The 17744-nt window shown below is 45.8% G+C and overlaps 1 protein-coding gene across 1 annotated transcript in view; it reads left to right on the top strand.

Moving 5' to 3' along the window:
- Positions 1 to 17744, top strand: part of PIWIL2 (piwi like RNA-mediated gene silencing 2) — a 117643-nt gene that overhangs the window by 88524 nt on the left and 11375 nt on the right. The window contains exons 18-19 of the mRNA XM_066593461.1: positions 11054 to 11155; positions 11755 to 11871. Of these exons, the coding sequence (XP_066449558.1) occupies positions 11054 to 11155; positions 11755 to 11871 (219 nt within the window). The remainder of the gene's footprint in view (positions 1 to 11053; positions 11156 to 11754; positions 11872 to 17744) is intronic.

Raw genomic sequence — 17744 nt, 5'->3', positions numbered from 1 at the left:
ATCTTACAGCCCTTTCCAGCATATTCCAGACATGTTCTGTGGGGTTACAGTCCAGAGAGTTTGGGGGCCGAGGCAGTGCAGAGAATTGTCATGTTCCTCCAACCACTCTCTGGTGATTTGAGCTCGATGACACAGAGCATTGTCCTGTTGATAGATGGCACTGTGGTGGGGGAACACTTCCTGAAGATATGGGTGTAGACAGCCAGTTAGAAGGTCCCTGTAGTGTTCACCATTCAAGGATTATGTTATGATGATCAATGGTCCTAGGCGATGCCAAGGGGACAGTCCTCAAACAATAACACTGCCACCGCCGGCCTAGCAAACCCCTTCAGTACTACACCCATGGTGTATGGCTTTATACTGTTTACATCATATGTGAACCCAGCCAGTCTTATGATTCAGCAAAATAGGGACGACTCACTCCAGATGACCTTCTGCCATGTGTCCAAAGTCCATTGACATTTTTCCTGTGCCTATGCAAGGCATTGTTGGTAATTACGCGGGGTAATTTGATTGATTTACGGCAATTGAACCGCAGTTGACGCAAGGTACCCCACATGGTCCTTGTGGAAATGTATCTATCTTCCCCGACGTTGTACTACTTGGTCAGTTGGTCTACTGTGGCTCGTCGTTGCTGAAATACCAGACACTTGCCTGCCATTGTGCAATCTTCTGTGTGGTATCTGGCCATTGCTCAACCAGTCTTGGTTCACTCTTTATACTTCCGTTTGGGAACAGCCTACAAGTACGACTGTTTCATAATACTGGCACCACACCTCCGGGCACCAACAATCTGTCCGCAGTCAGTCACTCAAATCACCACATTTACCCAAGACCGCCAAATGTTGTCTTCTGCTGCACAGAGGAGAGGTCAGCACATTACCTGAGAGCAGATCGTGGCCATCACATGATGCCGTGTTACAGGTCACAAAATGTCACGCCAGCTGTTCTTGATGCAGTGTTCGCTCCGTGTATATTCGAGCTGTGTTACCAGCATATCAGTAGTCGGTATGTCGGGATCAAACAATTTCTTTAGCAAACACATCTTTGCCACTAATAATGATATATGTCAATGATGATACATATGTCATCTGCTCATCCACCAAGTCGTGGGGCACCAAATTGTGGAAGAGCATTGGCACAGGCAGCATCCCAATGTACATGAGCGGCGTATTCCATGGTATAGACCAGTGCTCAAAATAGGTTGTTTGGAACACTTGAAAAGCATGTCTGGAGGAAATATTAAAAGAATACATTGCGGCGTGCATCACACTTTTAATGTGATTCCCTCTGTTTTCTTACTTATAATATGTCTTTGAACTAATTGGAAAAACTCTAAAATACCAGGCAGTGAGCTACATATATTAAAGGGAAACTGACATAAAGAATAAACACCATAAACTAAATTATAGTGCTTATAATTTAGGTTTGTAGCTGTCAGAAAATTGTTTCTTTTTTCAAAAGACAATTTGAAGGTAGTACAGCTATATAATATACTAGCTGATATACCTGGCCTCGCCCGAGTTAATTTGATACATGTGCTTACGTGGTGTTTGCACAGAAAATTTTATGAAGTCACTGTTACTTTAGAGTAACTGAGGAATAAAATATGTGTGTGTGTGTATATATAATATGTATGTGTGTGTGTATATATATATATATATATATATATGTGTGTGCGCGTTAGATTCTCCTCAGGCTGCATGTACCGATGTCCCTCTGCAGAATGTGCCACCTCTCCCACTCTCCTTAGTTGGGACCAAAAGAATGCTTGCGCCAAATTTCACACTTGTACGACACCGGGAAGTTACATTACACAGGGGTGCACTTACTTTTGCTATTAGCATTGAATAATTGAGTTGTTACCCTTTATTTTTCGTATTTAGGACCTAAAGAATGCTCCTGCCAAATTTCATGTTTGTGTGTCATTGGGAAGGTAGAGAATTAGATTTGGTACATTACACAGGGGTGCAAATACTTTGACCCCTTTACTTTTTCTATTTAGGACCTAAAGAATGCTCCTGCCAATTTTCATGCTTGTGCGACACCAAGAAGTTAGGAATATAAATAAATATACATTTTTTAAAACGTTTTTCAATACATTAAATTGTGCATAATAGATTACCATTGGAAAAATATAACTCGTCCCACAAACGAGTCCTCAGAAATCTGATGAGTAAATAAGAGTTATCATTTCTTAAAAGTGGGAAGAAAAAAACAAAAAAAGGGAGGGGAAAAAAAAGGGGCCGCGGGCTTTTATATCCCCTCAGAGCAGAGAGTGCATGAGGAGCTTTCTTGCTACATAATGCGTGTTTATAATCCGACAGACAGCCTAAAACTCTGGATGTGTTGAATGCATAAAAGTGTTTGTTTCTGAGGCCGAGGTCAGACGGGAATGTTTTTTGCACAGCTCGCATAAGCCGAAAACGTGTGGACGGGTAAAGTTTCATATGCGCAGCGCATGAAACTTTGGCGGTTCACTGGAGCAGCTGCGCTTGGAGAAGCGCTGCTGCTCTACGAAGGTCCCCTCATCGCTGAACACTGGTAGAGCACTGTCACAGTGTTCAGTGATGAGGAGACTGCAGCGGGAACAAAAGAATCTCCTGTCACAGTTGTGACACAGGAGTGCAATGCTATGCCATTACATTCAATGGGGCTGCACTGCTACCGCCTCATTTAAAGCAATGGGGTGAAGATAACCCCTGCAGAGATTTTTGGGTAAGGGCTTCAACTATTAGCCTTACCCCAAAAATAACCTCTAGCTGCATGATTGAATAGTTGTGATTGGTCTCTGCGCTCAGCCAATCAGATGCAGCACTTCCAGGAGGTGGGGACTTTTTAATCCCCGGCCAGAAGAAATGAAGAACAGTGATGGGAAGAGAAGAAGCGCCGGAGCCGCCAGACAGCTCTTTTAGGTGATGTATTTTTTTTTTATTATTATTTTTTCATGCAGCTAGGGGTTATTTTTGGGGTAGGGCTTGATCCCTGTGGGGTTGCCTTCATCCCATTGCTTTCAATGGGGCGGCAGCAGTGCCGGCCCCATTGAAAGCAATGGGATAGCATCGCGCGCCTCTGCCACAGCTGTGGCAGGGGATTCTTTCATCCCCGTGGGGAGTCCCCTCATCACTGAACACTGTGACGGTAGGGACTAGGGAGTAAACCGTGGGACATTTAAAAGGTGCTTCTAGCCAGAAGCACCTTTAGATGCCCTGCTGTAAGCAGCGGGGAAGCTATTACTGCGCAGGAGTTTTCATTAATTCCTGCTCCCATAGGAGTTAATTGAAACTCCTGCAAAACGCGCAGCAAATATAGTTTTATCTTTTTTACGTTCGCAGTGTTTTGGGCTGCTAATTCCTCGCATATAAATACTTCTATAAGAACCTTTAGGTGCACAAAACACACGCTCGTCTGACCGCGCCCTGAGGGTGCATTCATACGTGCGCGTTTTGCACATTGCGAGTCGTACGAAAATGCAACCCATTATTAGACGATTTCTCTCTCAACAGAAAGATCGCAGCTTGTACTATTTTATTGCGCGTCCCACATGAGAATAGAACATGAAGGTGTGCGGTCTCCCGGACATCGCACAGCACACCAGGTCCCAGACCCCTCTTTTGTCTTCTAGGATGGCCGAAGCACTTTTTGATTGCCTGATACACTACTAATACCACGTGTACTCTGTTTTATAGCCCAGGTAAGCTGATTGAGCAGGTCTGGAGGTGCGGCTGATACCTTATCTAAACTACAGTATATGACAATTTTCCACACTGACAGCACTTGTTAATTGAAACGATACTGCAGTCAGTGCAGATCAATTACGGTTCCTTTCAGGTGAAGTTAATTGGGACTGTGCGTATCAAATATACTGTACTTTGTGGCCTGCAAGCCCCAGCCGACTCCAGCAGGCATCCGGGTTTTAGACAATAGAAGAAGATGGATGGACGGACCTTTTATTCACTAGCGACGCTAGCGGTCACCTCACCCTAGTGCCCTCTAACAATGCTGTCTGGTATAAATCACATTTGGTGGCGTTGTCTGGTACTTTGTCTGCCAAGTGGCATGCAATCCTTGTTCACCCAGGGAACACTTGTCTCCACCACAGGGTATAATGGCGGCACACTGGGGATTCTTACTATGGAAAAGAGCGCACCAGAAACCTGACAGGCATGCTCTGCACCACATTTTTGTCTCATCAAGTTTTCTTAAACTTAATATCCACACTTCGCATAATACAAAAGCACATGTGCAGCAGGTAGAGTTCAACAGTGCAAGACAATAAAACAATCTATACCAGCATATAGATGACCAGCAGAGTTGCGCCTTAAACTTTCGAGAAAGTTTTCTATAGCATTTAAAAATACTATGCCCTCATCCCCAGCCATAGCTTGCGTTGCACCACATTTACTGTAGGTTTTCTTTTTTTCTTGCTGTATCCTATTAGGGGAGTTCCTTTGTTAAAAAGGGGTGTGGCCTAATTTGCAACAAAAATTGCATCAGATTGCACAAAATGTTTGGCACAATGTTTGGCTTATTAAACTAAGCCATCTAAAAGGTGGTCAAAACTTAGACTCAACAGTCCTAGAATTCGACAGATTTATCATTCAGCAAAGCTGCTGTATTAGTAAGGACTGTATGTGCTGAAAAAGCCCCCCCTCGGCTTATACTCGAGTGAGGTTAAAAACAAAAACGCAATACTCCCCTCCCAGCCGATGCCTGTGTCCCCGGTGGTGCGGCAAGCTGCTTGAGACTTCACCCCGCTGTCATCTCCCTGGCTCTCTTTTGAATTCCTCCGCCGTCAGCGCTGTGCAACTAAGCGCTGTGATTGGATCTAGGGCCAGCCAATCACAGCGGGCGCTCAATCTTTCACAGCCATTCAGTAAATTACATCACTGAATGGCTGTGATTGGGTTATCGAGCGCCAGCTGTGATTTGGCCGGCGCTCGATCCAACCACAGCGCTTAGTTTACACAGCGTTGACAACGAGGGAATTCAAAAACGAGCCAGGGAGATGACAGCGGGGAGAAGTCTCAAGCAGCTTGCCGCACCGCCAGGGAGAGCATCGTGCCGGGGTCGCAGACGCCAGCTGGGAGATGAATATTGCGTGCTTTTTTTTTTTTTACCTAGTATACACTCGAGTATAGCTCGGCTTACACTCGAGTCAATAAGTTTTACCAGTTTTTTGTGGTAAAACTTATTGACTCGGCTTATACTCGGGACGACTAATACTCGAGTTTTAAGCCCTAATGTGCCAACGGCCCGATTGGGTTACTGGTGGTGGGGCCTGGTCCAGGGAGAAAAAAAGAGCCTATCAATATACCATCAGTCTGGGAGATTGGGTAACACACATGTATGATCAGGGTATTAAAAGAGTGTTGAGAGAGAGAGAGGGTATGTGCCTTTCATTCGGTAAGCACCCTCCATAGTTTTGTCCTTGTGATGCTGCTGCTCCTTTCGAGGGTCGTCACATTGTTGCATCTACAATGTGCTCCAGCGAGCTGTGGGGGAAGCAGGAATCCCGCTGCCGCATAGCTGCTTGCAGGTTGTTGCCCTCGGCACTAACAAGGAAGCTCTGCAGGGGAGTGCGAGCGTGGACTTTAAGGCCCAATGTCCACAGACAAAATGGAATAAAGAAAACCACGCAGGTCTCCCACATGCGTGATCCTCACCCATAGGGAATCATTGGACACCCGCAGGATATTAAATACCTGCGGATGTCATTTTTCCCTGTTGTCCGGGAAAGCACCCGCGGCATGCTCCTTCATGTGCGTTTTTCCACACGGACTGCTCCTGCAGCTTCCATTAAAGCATATGGAAGCCATCAGGTCCTGCGGCATAGACGTAGCTGTCATTGCGTGCGGACCGCGGGATAGCAGGAGTTTTTTGTTTTTTTTTAAGTGTGTACGGTGCATGGGCCGAGCACATCCACCAGGCAGAAGAAGGAAGATCTGACTGCGAGGGAGGGGGCACCCACAGCGTCTGGTAAGGTAAGTATAAAATTGATTTTCTGGCCTCATGTCTGCGGGGAAGGAGGGACCCGCTGCGGCATTCTGCATGGAGAATCCGTGCGGGCCCGAATTTCCCCGTGAACATGAGGCCTTAGGGCTCATGTCCACGGGGAAATTATATTTAGCAAATCCGCATCCCATAGGAATTCATTGATTATCTGCGGTTAATTAAATACCCGTGGGTGGTATTTTAAGTGGTTTGCGAATTTCACGCGCAGGAAAAAAAAACGCGGCATGCTCCATTTTAACGAGTATCATGCGTGCCCGAGCCTTATCTCAATTGATCTACCGCATGAAAAAAAAGAATTCTAGTGCATCCGTAGCAGAAATCCGCACAGGCCTGACTTTCCCCGTGGGCATGAGGCCTAATAGTCCTCATTATACAGTTGGGCTTTTTTTTTTTCTCCAAGCTCAGCATCTTGGTGCCTAGCAGCACAAGGCTTTGATGTATTCTGAGGCCAGCACCAAGCTCCTGGTCCGGGTGAATTAGTGGGAATCACCTGCCTGGCCTTGGTGTCCAGGTAGGCTACAGTTGTCGTAGGCCATAAAAACTGTCCAATACGCCATTTTGGCTGAAGTAGAGGAGCTGGGGGAAAAGGGCTATGTATTTTGCAGGACTGTTCAGCAGCTGAGACTCTGCACTCTGACTGAGGACTATAAGATGCACAGAGTTTTTAGTAAGTCTCTTGGCATCTTATGGTCCGACAAATACCATACGTTTTTTGTTTAGAAACATCCCAGCGATGTGCGGCATTCACCATTGTATCTATTAGAGTATACCTGTCATTTCAGAGAACTTCTCACATATCACAGGGACTTGTCTGAAGTTTTGGTCTGTGTGGGTCTAGGGGCTGAGAGCCCCAGCAATCGCTGAACCGTGCGTGTGCCCTGTTAGATTTTAGCGGAGATCCTGATCATAAGATGGCTACTGATTGATGCGTCTGGTCACATGCCCCTCTATCAGCCTCTGCCATTCAGACACACTGCACTAGTTGTCCAATGGGCCAAGAGCAGATGGCAAGGGTAGTGTGTTTTGATTGGAAGATGCTGAGTAACATGTCTGGTCACATGCCACTCCATCAACAGCCATGTTATATACCGGGCGTTCATATGGACATCACAGCAGACTTGCTGGACAAGGGGGTGGGGCTTCTGAAATATAGAAAATGGAACATTGATGACCTATCCTAGTGATACGTCATCAATGTGTCCTCAGACTATCCGGATGAGTAAGATTGTGGCATTCTAGTTCATGTTGACTGAAGGTGTTAACTATAGGTCAACCTTTATGTTGCAGTAAGTATACAATATATTCCATAATCCCTGCTAATCCTTCTGGCCATAGGAATGTGTTGTGTGACCTAAAGATTGGGCTTGTTTCCACCTCAAGACTGTCACTAATGTATGAAGCTATGTGAATTAGCCCCCACAGGTTATGGTTACATTAACGATATATGACAGGTCTTTGGTTTACTATTAGCTCTTAATTGATAGATTTCCTCCTTCAGGGCGCGCTCACACGTTATTAGTTCTTAATTGATAGATTTCCTCCTTCTGATCCCCTTCAGGGCGCGCTCATACGTTGCAGAAGCTCTACGGAAAATCAGCAGCACCAAAGTTTACTATCAGAGTGAATGGGCTTAAGGCAAATCCTGCTTACATGTAGAGGAAAAAACGCTGCAGATTTTCTACAGTAACTGATCTGCGGATCCGCTGCGGTAATCCTACAACAAATCCACAGCGTTTCTGCAACGTATGAACGCGCCTAAAGGGGTTTCCGAGAATTTTTAAAATGGCCCAAAGGTAGGTAGCAGGGTAAAATAGCCATCACTCATTTATTAACTGTCCCTCTTCTCCAGCGATGGCACCTGAATTCAGGTAACCGCTGCAGCGGGTCACATTTGCATGTAATTCCTGAAATCGGTGGTTTGCTGCAGCAGTCGTTTAATTTTTGGCATCAAGTTTATTATTGAATGTATCGGCAGGGGCAGTCCATTCTAATATTGGGAGGTTTTTTTTCTGCCATGCTCATTGTTCTGGATAAATGTGATATTTAATAATTTGGACACTTACAGACATGGTGATGCCAATACTGTTAATTTATTTTTATTTTTTTGAATGGGTAAAGGTTTTTTATTTTTATTTTTTTACTCTTTAAACTTTTAGTAACTGTAATATTAAACAATGGGAGTACTGAAATGGCAGGCCTGGGGGTCTTCACTAGTCCTCCCACTGCAATGACAACCCCTCAGCACCCCGGGATTGTGTAGCAGGAGGCCAATCGGAGAACAGTGGGAGCCTCCTGTCTAACTACTCAGATGCCATGGTTGCTGTTGACTGCAGTAGCTAAATGGTTAAATGGCTAGGATTGTATAAAACAGCCAGCACTCACTGCATATGAATCAGGCCCCTTCTGTGCCCACATCCTATGCCTTTACTTGCCACCGTGTTCCAGACTGAAACATTTATGCGACAAACTTGAATAAATCCGTTGGATAGTCATTTTATTAGAGACACCAGGTGTCATGTATACACCTTTCCAGCACCTCATATGGGTACGACTGCAAGGGTGTTAGTCAATTTTGACTCAGTCTCGTGCTTACTTACCACTCTGGGTGTAAATTGAGCATAAGTCGCACCCTAACACAGTCCATACACCTCCAGATACACACTGCTACCGCGGCCAGTAGATGGGCTCAACGTCCCAAATACATTCACTTGCTGATCTTGAGTAGTTAAAGGGTTAACACTCTCAAGGCTTTAAGCTCAGAACAAGGACTCAGCTTATTAACCTATTAGGGAGGCGGACATTTTTTTGTTTCCTCCCCACTGCCAAAAAAATCATAACTCCTTTAGTTAACCATCAACGTCGCTGTATGAGGGCTTGTTTTTGTGGGACAAGTAGTATTTTTCAATGGTGTTATTTAATGTACCAAACAATGTACTGAAAAACTTTTAAAAATTAGTAGGAGTGAGATTTAAAAAAATAGATAATAAAAAAAAAAATATATATATATGCAATTCCACCATCTTTGGGGGAGGGTGGTCTTGTTTTTATGGTGTTCACAATGCGTCAAAATAACGTGATACCTTTATTCTATGGGTCAGTACGATTACTGTGAGACCAAGTTTACATTGTGGTTTTTTTTGTTTTATTTTTTGCTGTACTGCTACCATTTTGGAGTACATACGATTTTTGATTACTTTGATTACTGTATTAAATTTTTTTCTTGGAGACAGAGTGACCAAAAAAGCGCAATCCTGGTATTTGTGTATTTTAAACTTTTTTTTTTTTCTGATGACCTTCACCATACGGGGCAAGTAATATATTACTTTGCTAAATCGAACTTTTATGGACCCAGCGATACCAAATATGTTGAGTTTTTTATTTTGCTTTGATTTTTTTCTGTATCCTAAATATGGGTGGTTGTTTTTTTTTTACTTAAAGGGGTTGTCCCGCGCGAGACAAACCCGATGCAAGGGTTTAAAAAAAAAAAAAACGGATAGTGCTTACCTGAATCCCCGCGCTCCGGTGACTTCTTACTTACCTTGCAAAGATGGCCGCCGGGATCTTCACCCTCGGTGGACCGCAGGTCTTCTGTGCGGTCCATTGCCGATTCCAGCCTCCTGATTGGCTGGAATCGGCACACGTGACGGGGCAGAGCTACGAGGAGCAGCTCTCCGGCACGAGCGGCCCCATTCAGAAGAAAGAAGACCGGACTGCGCAAGCGCGTCTAATCGGGCGATTAGACGCTGAAGATTAGACGGAGCCATGGAGACGAGGACGCCAGCAACGGAACAGGTAAGTGAATAACTTCTGTATGGCTCATAATTAACCCTTTCCAGTCCAATGTCGGGCCTGCCCCGACATCATAATTTCCCTCCACAGCTCCGATGTCGGGTCAGGCCCGACACTGCAGTGCAGGAGTGGATCTGCACCCGATCGTCAGACACATCGGGTGCAGATGCACTCCTTTACTGGTCGTCATCGAGGACCCCCGAGGAGAAGGCAGAAAGGGTTTTTAACCCTTTCTGCCCACTCCTTTACACATTACATAGCGCTCAATTAGCGCTATGTAATGCATAGATTCCGGCCGGCGATCATGTGACCGCCGGTGTTACCTGACCCCCGGCGGTCACATGAACTCCGAGCCGGGAGCCTGCACCGTGCAAGGACCTGCTTACCTGACCGGCGTCTTGTGCATTCTCCTTCTGTCTCCCGACCCGGCGATCATGTGACCGCCAGGTGTCACCTGACCCCAGCGGTCACATGATCGCCGAGCCGGGAGGCAGAAGGAGAATGCAGAAGACGCCGGTCAGGTAAGCAGGTCCCTCCCTGCACCCTCCTGAACTCTGTCAGTTCAGGAGGGTGCAGGGAAAATGTATTTTTTCTCACCCATTCTCCCAGCTTCAATTTATTTGGAGCTGGGGAGAATGGGTGAGAAAAAATAAATGGATTGGAAAGGGTTAATGCACGATGTATATTACAAAGTGCATTAATATGGCCATACAGAAGTGTATACCCCAACTTTGTTTCGCGTGATAACCCCTTTAACTTTTAAGTTTTTCTAACAATAAAACTAATTTTCACATTTTTTTTTTTTTATTCGCCTCAGGGAACTTGAACCTGCGATCGTTTGATTGTTCATAGAGTATAATGCAATACCATAGTATTACATTATAATGCTCCATGGGAACCGAACTACACCTCACAATCCGACCCGCTCTGCTGCCCCCGAACATGGATCGGTATATTTATATGCCATGGCTGTTGCAGGCGGCATCAGCTTTACATGTAGCTGTGTGTGCTTGAATGGTAGCATGTAGATGGGTAGTGAGCTGCTTCCTAGTCAGTCTGGACATCACCTACAGAATACACTACAGGAAGATGGGGCTGCAGCTGCGTAAAATGAGATTGTTTTCCAAAAAGTATTTTTTTCACCTGATTTCAACCGTAAAATTAAATTTCTTAGGGATTCCTACAATGCTTTGTAATGTCAACCCAATGTAATCTATCAGTGTTAACGTTTCTTTGTGTTGGTCAACAGGCGAAGGTGCAGCTTATCGTCTGCATTATATCTGGGACTAGGGATGACCTTTATGGTGCCATAAAGAAGCTGTGCTGTGTACAGAACCCCGTCCCTTCTCAGGTGAGGCTCCGCTTCCAGTGTCCTATAATGCACTACACATGTAAATGGTACCCTACCGTTATGTATGTGTCCCTTATTACTCTACTTAAAGGATATTCTGGTAAGATGATGTTATCCCCCTTTCCATAAGATAGAGGACAGCTGTCTGATCAATGCTGGAAGATCTGGCGATCATGAGAACAGAAGTCTTGTTCACCCCCGAATGAATGGAGTAGTGATTACAGGTGTGCCGCGCCCCCACCCCCGCTCTATTCATTTTAGTGGGACTGCCACAGATAGCGGAGTTCGATTGCACAACTATCTCTGGCAGTCTCATTGGAATAAAGCAGGCTATGGGGACCTACGTTCTCATGATCGGCGGGGTCCCAGCAGTCATACCGCCACCAGTCAGACAGTTATTCCCTATCCCGTATGTATTTGTGTAAGCGCCTGCAACGTGATTAAATTAGTTTGATAAAAACTGCTGCTTCACTTCCTTTTGTGCTTGAGGCGCAGGCAGTCATGCAGGTGACCCCATAACATTACCTCGTCCCTTCCATTTTAGCCTATACCCAGCATGCCTACTGTAGGTACGTTTTTATACTTTTTCCCTTTAATAGGTGGTGAACTCCAGAACTATCTCTAATCCGCAGAAACTGAGAAGCATAGCACAAAAAATCCTACTGCAGATGAACTGCAAGCTGGGGGGTGAGCTCTGGAGTGTTGACATACCATTGGTGAGTAGTGAATGTCCTCATGTTGAGGCCAGCTAGCAAGACGTACTTTTGTGTATTTGTGTGAAGAGAAGGATTGCTGTGGACTTCAGTGCTTTTTAAGGGTACATATGAATTACTGTGTAATTTATAATTTTTGCAGCCTATAAATATAATAAGTGTTTTTTCTTTTTCTCGTTCGTATTATTAAAGAACAAAGATGAAGACCGTGGGTATAGCTTCTGCTACTAGTAGGACACTAAGCAGAAAGTGTTAGCTCTTCCTACTAGCTATACCCCTCCTGCAGGGCACCAAGCTAACTAGTTTTAGCTTGGTGTCCATAGGAGGCTGACCCGTGTGCCATTGGTCTTCAGAACCTTTTGGATTCAGGGAATAGACAGAAGCAGGACTCTCCCTGTTACCCCACCGAGGAGGGCAAACAGAACGGAGCTAACCTTTCTATTGCCTACTTTTCTTGCCTCAGAAAAAAAAAGGCATGTTCAAGCACCAACTTGAACGTGCACCGCCTACTATAGTGTCCACCCTTTTCGGGAGCACTCCCTTCCTCAAAACTATCTCCTACTCTCCCCTCACCCTCCTTATGCTGGCATACTTGCCTGAAGGGTTGCAGGTTTACCTCTTCAGCAGTGCTACTAGGTCGGTTACAAGTGCAGAGGCTTAACGCTAGCTGCTGGTGTTGGCAGGAGACTCGATCCTGGCGGCCCCAGCTACCTTCAGCGGCTGATCTGTGCCATGGGACCACTGCTGTGTTCGCCTGTTTTTTCCTCCTGGTGGTTTTCTCATCAGCTTCTGCTCTTTCACAATAAGGGACCGGGTGCCACATACATTTCTCTGCAGCCGGATGGTACTTCTGGTCACAGAGCAGCCACCCATGCCACTTGTCCCTCTGTGCCTGCCACGAGCCTGTACCTGAGAACTGCCGTCAACGCCACTAATCCAGCCCCACGCTCTAGGCCTATTCAGGCCACTCCCAAGGCGTGGTTATTCCGGTATTTAACATAAAGCAATGGAAAGGAGGGCTTCCTTTTCCTCCCCAATCACTGCCCAGCGTGCCTTCCTTCCTGGGCTGCCATTGGCTCTGCAGTTACTGCTCAACAAGGCCCCCCCTTCCTGCATCCTGTTTCCTCAGCCACAGTTTTTTTGTGGGCTTGCCGGGACTTGTTGTGCCTCCCATATTGGATTCCACAAGAAGTCTCTTCTAACAGAGGGGTCCAGCATACCCCAGACCTACCTCGGACCGGGTAAGTGCTGCCTGACGGCTAGCTCCCCTGCACTATTGCCCCTCCTGCAGTACCTATATGCAGTAGGCTTATACAGTAGTGTTCTATTAAATACTGTCCATGGCTTTTTTAGCCCTATGTTCAACTCCAGACGGGCCGCCCAAACCTACATTCTGTGCATACTCTCGCTGCAACAATATATTTACACGCGGCCAGTTTGAACCGTTGTGGCCTAACTGCATTCCAGTGTGGCAGGCGGCCGTAGAACAGACTACTGGTACCTCTTCCAACCTGCCCCCATAGATGGTTGAACCGAATGGGCATGCTCCCTTTCACAGGCAGTCTTGGACCTTGCCAGGGTATCTTTCACAATTCTAGAAAGTCTGGCCCATTTTACAAGTCAACCATTTCTAAACGCGTCCGCCAGAGATGACTCCTTCACACAGGACTCTTCTCGTGGTAGACCACAGAACAGAACTAGGCCTTCTCACTCAATGCAATCATTTAGATCCCCCGCATCGTCATCCCACCCAGCCTTTCCTGAAACACACTCAGAAACTCCCTCCAGAGAAAATAGTCGCTCAGAGTGCAAAATCATAGAATGGTAGAGTTGGAAGGTACCTCCAGGGTCATCGGGTCCAACCCCCTGCTCAATGCAGGATCACTAAATCATCCCAGACAGATATTTGTCCAGCCTTTGTTTGAACACTTCCATTGAAGGAGAACTCACCACCTCCCTTGGTAACCTGTTCCCACTCATTGATCACCCTCACTGTCTAATACCTAATTTGTGTCTCCTCCCTTTTAGTTTCCAGCTTGATAAAGACCCTTGCACGGGTCGAAACATCGCCAGTTTTTTATGGAGGAATAAATACTATTTGGATACATCTGATGCTGATATTAAGTCTCCTCTCAGCCTTTTTTTTTTTTTTTTTGCAAGCTAAACATTCCCAGATCCTTTAACCGTTCCTCATAGGACATGATTTGCAGACCGCTCACCATCTAGGTAACTCTTCTCTGAACTTGCTCCAGTTTGTCTATGTCTTTTTCTGATTCTGAAGAGGCCACTAAACTCTCCACTATGATAGATAGCCTGATAGTTGCCGTGAGGGATACCCTTCAGGCATTAGATCAAACGCCTACTATGTCGGTAATGAGCTTTTTCCTTCAGGCACCCAAAGTGTTTTCCGAAGGTATTTCCATCTCGTGCAGAGATCGATGACACCCTGACCAGGGGATAGAACGCCCCTGACAAATACTCTATCTGTTCTGGTGGGGGTACGACTTACGCTATTTAGAGAAACTTTGCTCTCCCATTTCTCAGACGCCTGTGTTGGGAAGGTCATTTCTTCGGGCTATGCCATAGCATTCTCTGCCTTCTTTCCAGATCGTTTCTTAGTCTCCAGCATTCCTAGATTACTTTTAAAGGCTTTGGCTCAGATAATAGATTATCTATCTCCACAAGATGTCATCGTTCCAGGTTCCTCCATCTCAATGTTTTTTCAGGTTTCTATGCCAATCTTTTCCTGGTACCCAAGAAGGATGGCACTGCCAGGCCCATTCTAGACCTGAAGAAGTTGAATGGTAAAGTCTGTCATTTTCATGTAGTCACTGAGATCTGCCATTGCATCCATGGAGCCGTAGGAGTTTCTGTCATCCATCGACATAAAGGATGCCTATCTTCATGTTCCCATCTGTTGAGCGCATTAGTGATTTCTCTGCTTCGCTTTCTGGTTGAATCAATATCAATTTACTGTCGTCCTATTCTGGTTGGCCATGGCCCCTGAGTCTTCATGAAGGTTTTGGCATCAGTGATGGCTATCCTTCACTCCAAGGGGATAATAGCCATTCCCTATCATGACATCAAGGTAAAACCTCTGACCTGGTTGGCCAACCTGGAGAGTCTACAAGTCTGGACACCCTGTGCAGATTCGGATCAATCATCGACCATCCTAAGAGTTCCCTCTCACCATTGTAACGTTTGGACTTTCTGGAACTCCCCTTCGACACGGCTCAGGCCCATGTAATACTACCACCACCAAAACGACTTCAATAGAAACACGTATGCTCCCTGCACACTTTGAATCCCGTGACCATTCGTCACTGCATGAGATTACTGGGGGTGATGGTCTCCTCCTGTTGAGGTGATTTTCTTTTGGCCAATTTCACGCTCGGCCTCGCTAGTGGACCAATCTCTTGAAGTGGGACATATCCATGGAATCTCTCAATCGAAAGATCCAAATTTTACTACAGATACAGTGCTCCCTTCTTTGGTGGTTGGACTCCCCATAGATCTATCTCGGGTACTCCTTTCTGACCCTCCAATAGCAGGTACTTATTACGGATACTATCACGGTTCTCTGTGAGGTTTCAGGGCACAAGGCACTTGGATCAGGCAGAAGTCCACACTACCAATAAATATGTTGGAACATCAGGCCATTCTCCTCTTTGCTTCATCACTTTGCACTCCATCTGACAGAGCTCCCAGTTCGTTTCCAAACCGACAACTCTAAGGCTGTCATGTACGGAAATCATTAAGGCAAGACGAGGGTCATGGCAGAAGCAGCAAAGTTGACGTTGGCCAAAGATCATCTTCCAGCGCTCTCAGTAGTCAACATACCGTGGGTGGATAGCTGACTTCCCCAGCAGAGAGACATCTGACTCTGGAGAATAAGATGCTACATCCTAAAGTGTTTTGAGCACTTTCTTGATGGTGTTCAGAATCAATTGCTAACTGACAATCTTTGTGTCCAGGTCTCGGGACCCTCAAGCTCGAGCTGTGGATGCACTACTAATTTCATGGACAGACCGGTTTCCATATGTCTCCCCACCCCATTCCCACTAATATCACACGACTTATGTTGATTTAGGATAGAAGGATAGAAGGCCTCCCAGTAATTATCGCTGCAGATTGGCCCTGCTGCACGTGGTACATGAATCTCATCAACTTACTTGTCAGCTCTTTTCGAGAAGATCTTCTCTTACAGGGACCCCTTTTTCACCCAAGCTTGTCCACGCTTCGTTTAATGGCATGGTGGTTGAAGCCATGGTCTTGAGAACCCGTGGATTTGCGAAACCTGTCATTCACACCATGATAAAGGCTAGGAAACGCTTCTCCTCTTAGGTTTATCATTGCGTTTGGAAAAGGTTCTCTGATGCAAACAACGCAACTTCCATCCTATGCGTTTTTCTTTATTCCACCTCCTATCCTTCCTATAGGAGGGTCTGGATATGAGCCTGAGCTTATACTTTTACATCGCCACCCAGCATCAAAGTCGTCCATCCATACTTTTCTACAGGGCGTCACTCACACCGCCCCTCTATACCATTCTCCTGTCCCACCTTGGACCTTAATCTAGTACTGGCTGTGCTACAGTCTCAACCTTCAAGCCATTGAATGAAGTTCCAGCTCTCCTTTTAACTTGGAAGATGGCCTTCTTGGTGGCCATCACCTGTATCCGCAGGGTTTATGAGCTTGTCCCTTGTGGTCCAAGCCTTAGTTTACCAGCTTTCATTAGGACAAGGTGGTCCTATGTCCTGTACCATCTTTTCTACTTAAGTTCGTGTTGGCATTCCACCTCAATGAGGACATCATCCTGCCTTCATTTTGCCTCTCCGCAGTTCATCCGAGAGAACGCATTTTTTACAAACTGGATCTAGTGCCAACCTTTTTCAGACGTCCTGACTCTCTGTTCGTGATCGCCGATGGCCCAAGACATGGCTTTGTGGCTTCCAAGGGGGTAATTTCTCACTGGATCCGATCAGCAGTGATCACGGACAGAGCGCCTCCCTTCTGTGTTTTGGCACATTCTACTCAGGCAGTGGGTGCCTCATGGGCGGTACACAACAGAGCTTCCACTATGCAGCTGTGTAAAGCCGTTACATGGACGTCTTTGCACAACTTTTCAAAGTTTTTTTTACCAGGTTCATAATTTTGCATCCGCGGATGGCTCCCTTGATCGAAGAGTATTCAACACTATAAACTGCCTGCTTGCAACCTTCTATACTTTCCCCATCTCCGAGTGACTGCTCTGGAACGTCCCACGGTCTTCAGCTGTGCTCCCCCCAATGATACAAACGAGAAAACAAGATTTTTGTACTTACCGTAAAATCTCTTTCGCGTCTTGATCATTGGGTGGCACAGCACCCACCCAGTCTGTTGTTAGTACTTTCACATATATTCCTCCTTTTTGGAGCATTCTTCTTGTAAATGCATACGGTGCAACACAGAATTGCAGTTTTAATATTTATTTTCATATCACTATATTTCCTTTTTTTCGTATCCTGCTTTGCTGCTCTTACCGCTTGCATATAAACTAGGTAGCTTGGTGCCTGCAGGAGGGGTATAGCTAGTGGGAGGAGCTAACCTTTTTTCTGCTTAAGGCCCATTTACACGCAGCGATTATCGCTCAAAATTTGTTCAAACGACCAAATTTGACCGATAGTCATTACATGTAAATGATGGCATCGGGCACTTTTCGTTTGAGTGATGATTTTTAGATGAACTTAAATCCATTGTTCAGATACTGGAGATAAAACAGTTTGCGTTATCTGTCAGTAGGCCGCAGGCTGTTATCTCCACGGGGAGCCAGCAGCCTCGACAAGAACAATGCTGCTGTGCGTACAGCTGGGCATGGGATTATTCACACACTGGGC

The sequence above is a fragment of the Eleutherodactylus coqui genome, chromosome 2 (genome assembly GCF_035609145.1).
Source record: "Eleutherodactylus coqui strain aEleCoq1 chromosome 2, aEleCoq1.hap1, whole genome shotgun sequence".
In the NCBI taxonomy this organism is placed as follows: Eukaryota; Metazoa; Chordata; class Amphibia; order Anura; family Eleutherodactylidae; genus Eleutherodactylus; species Eleutherodactylus coqui.
The sequence above is the reverse complement of the archived record's forward strand: the minus strand, read 5'-3'. Positions and strand labels throughout refer to the sequence as shown.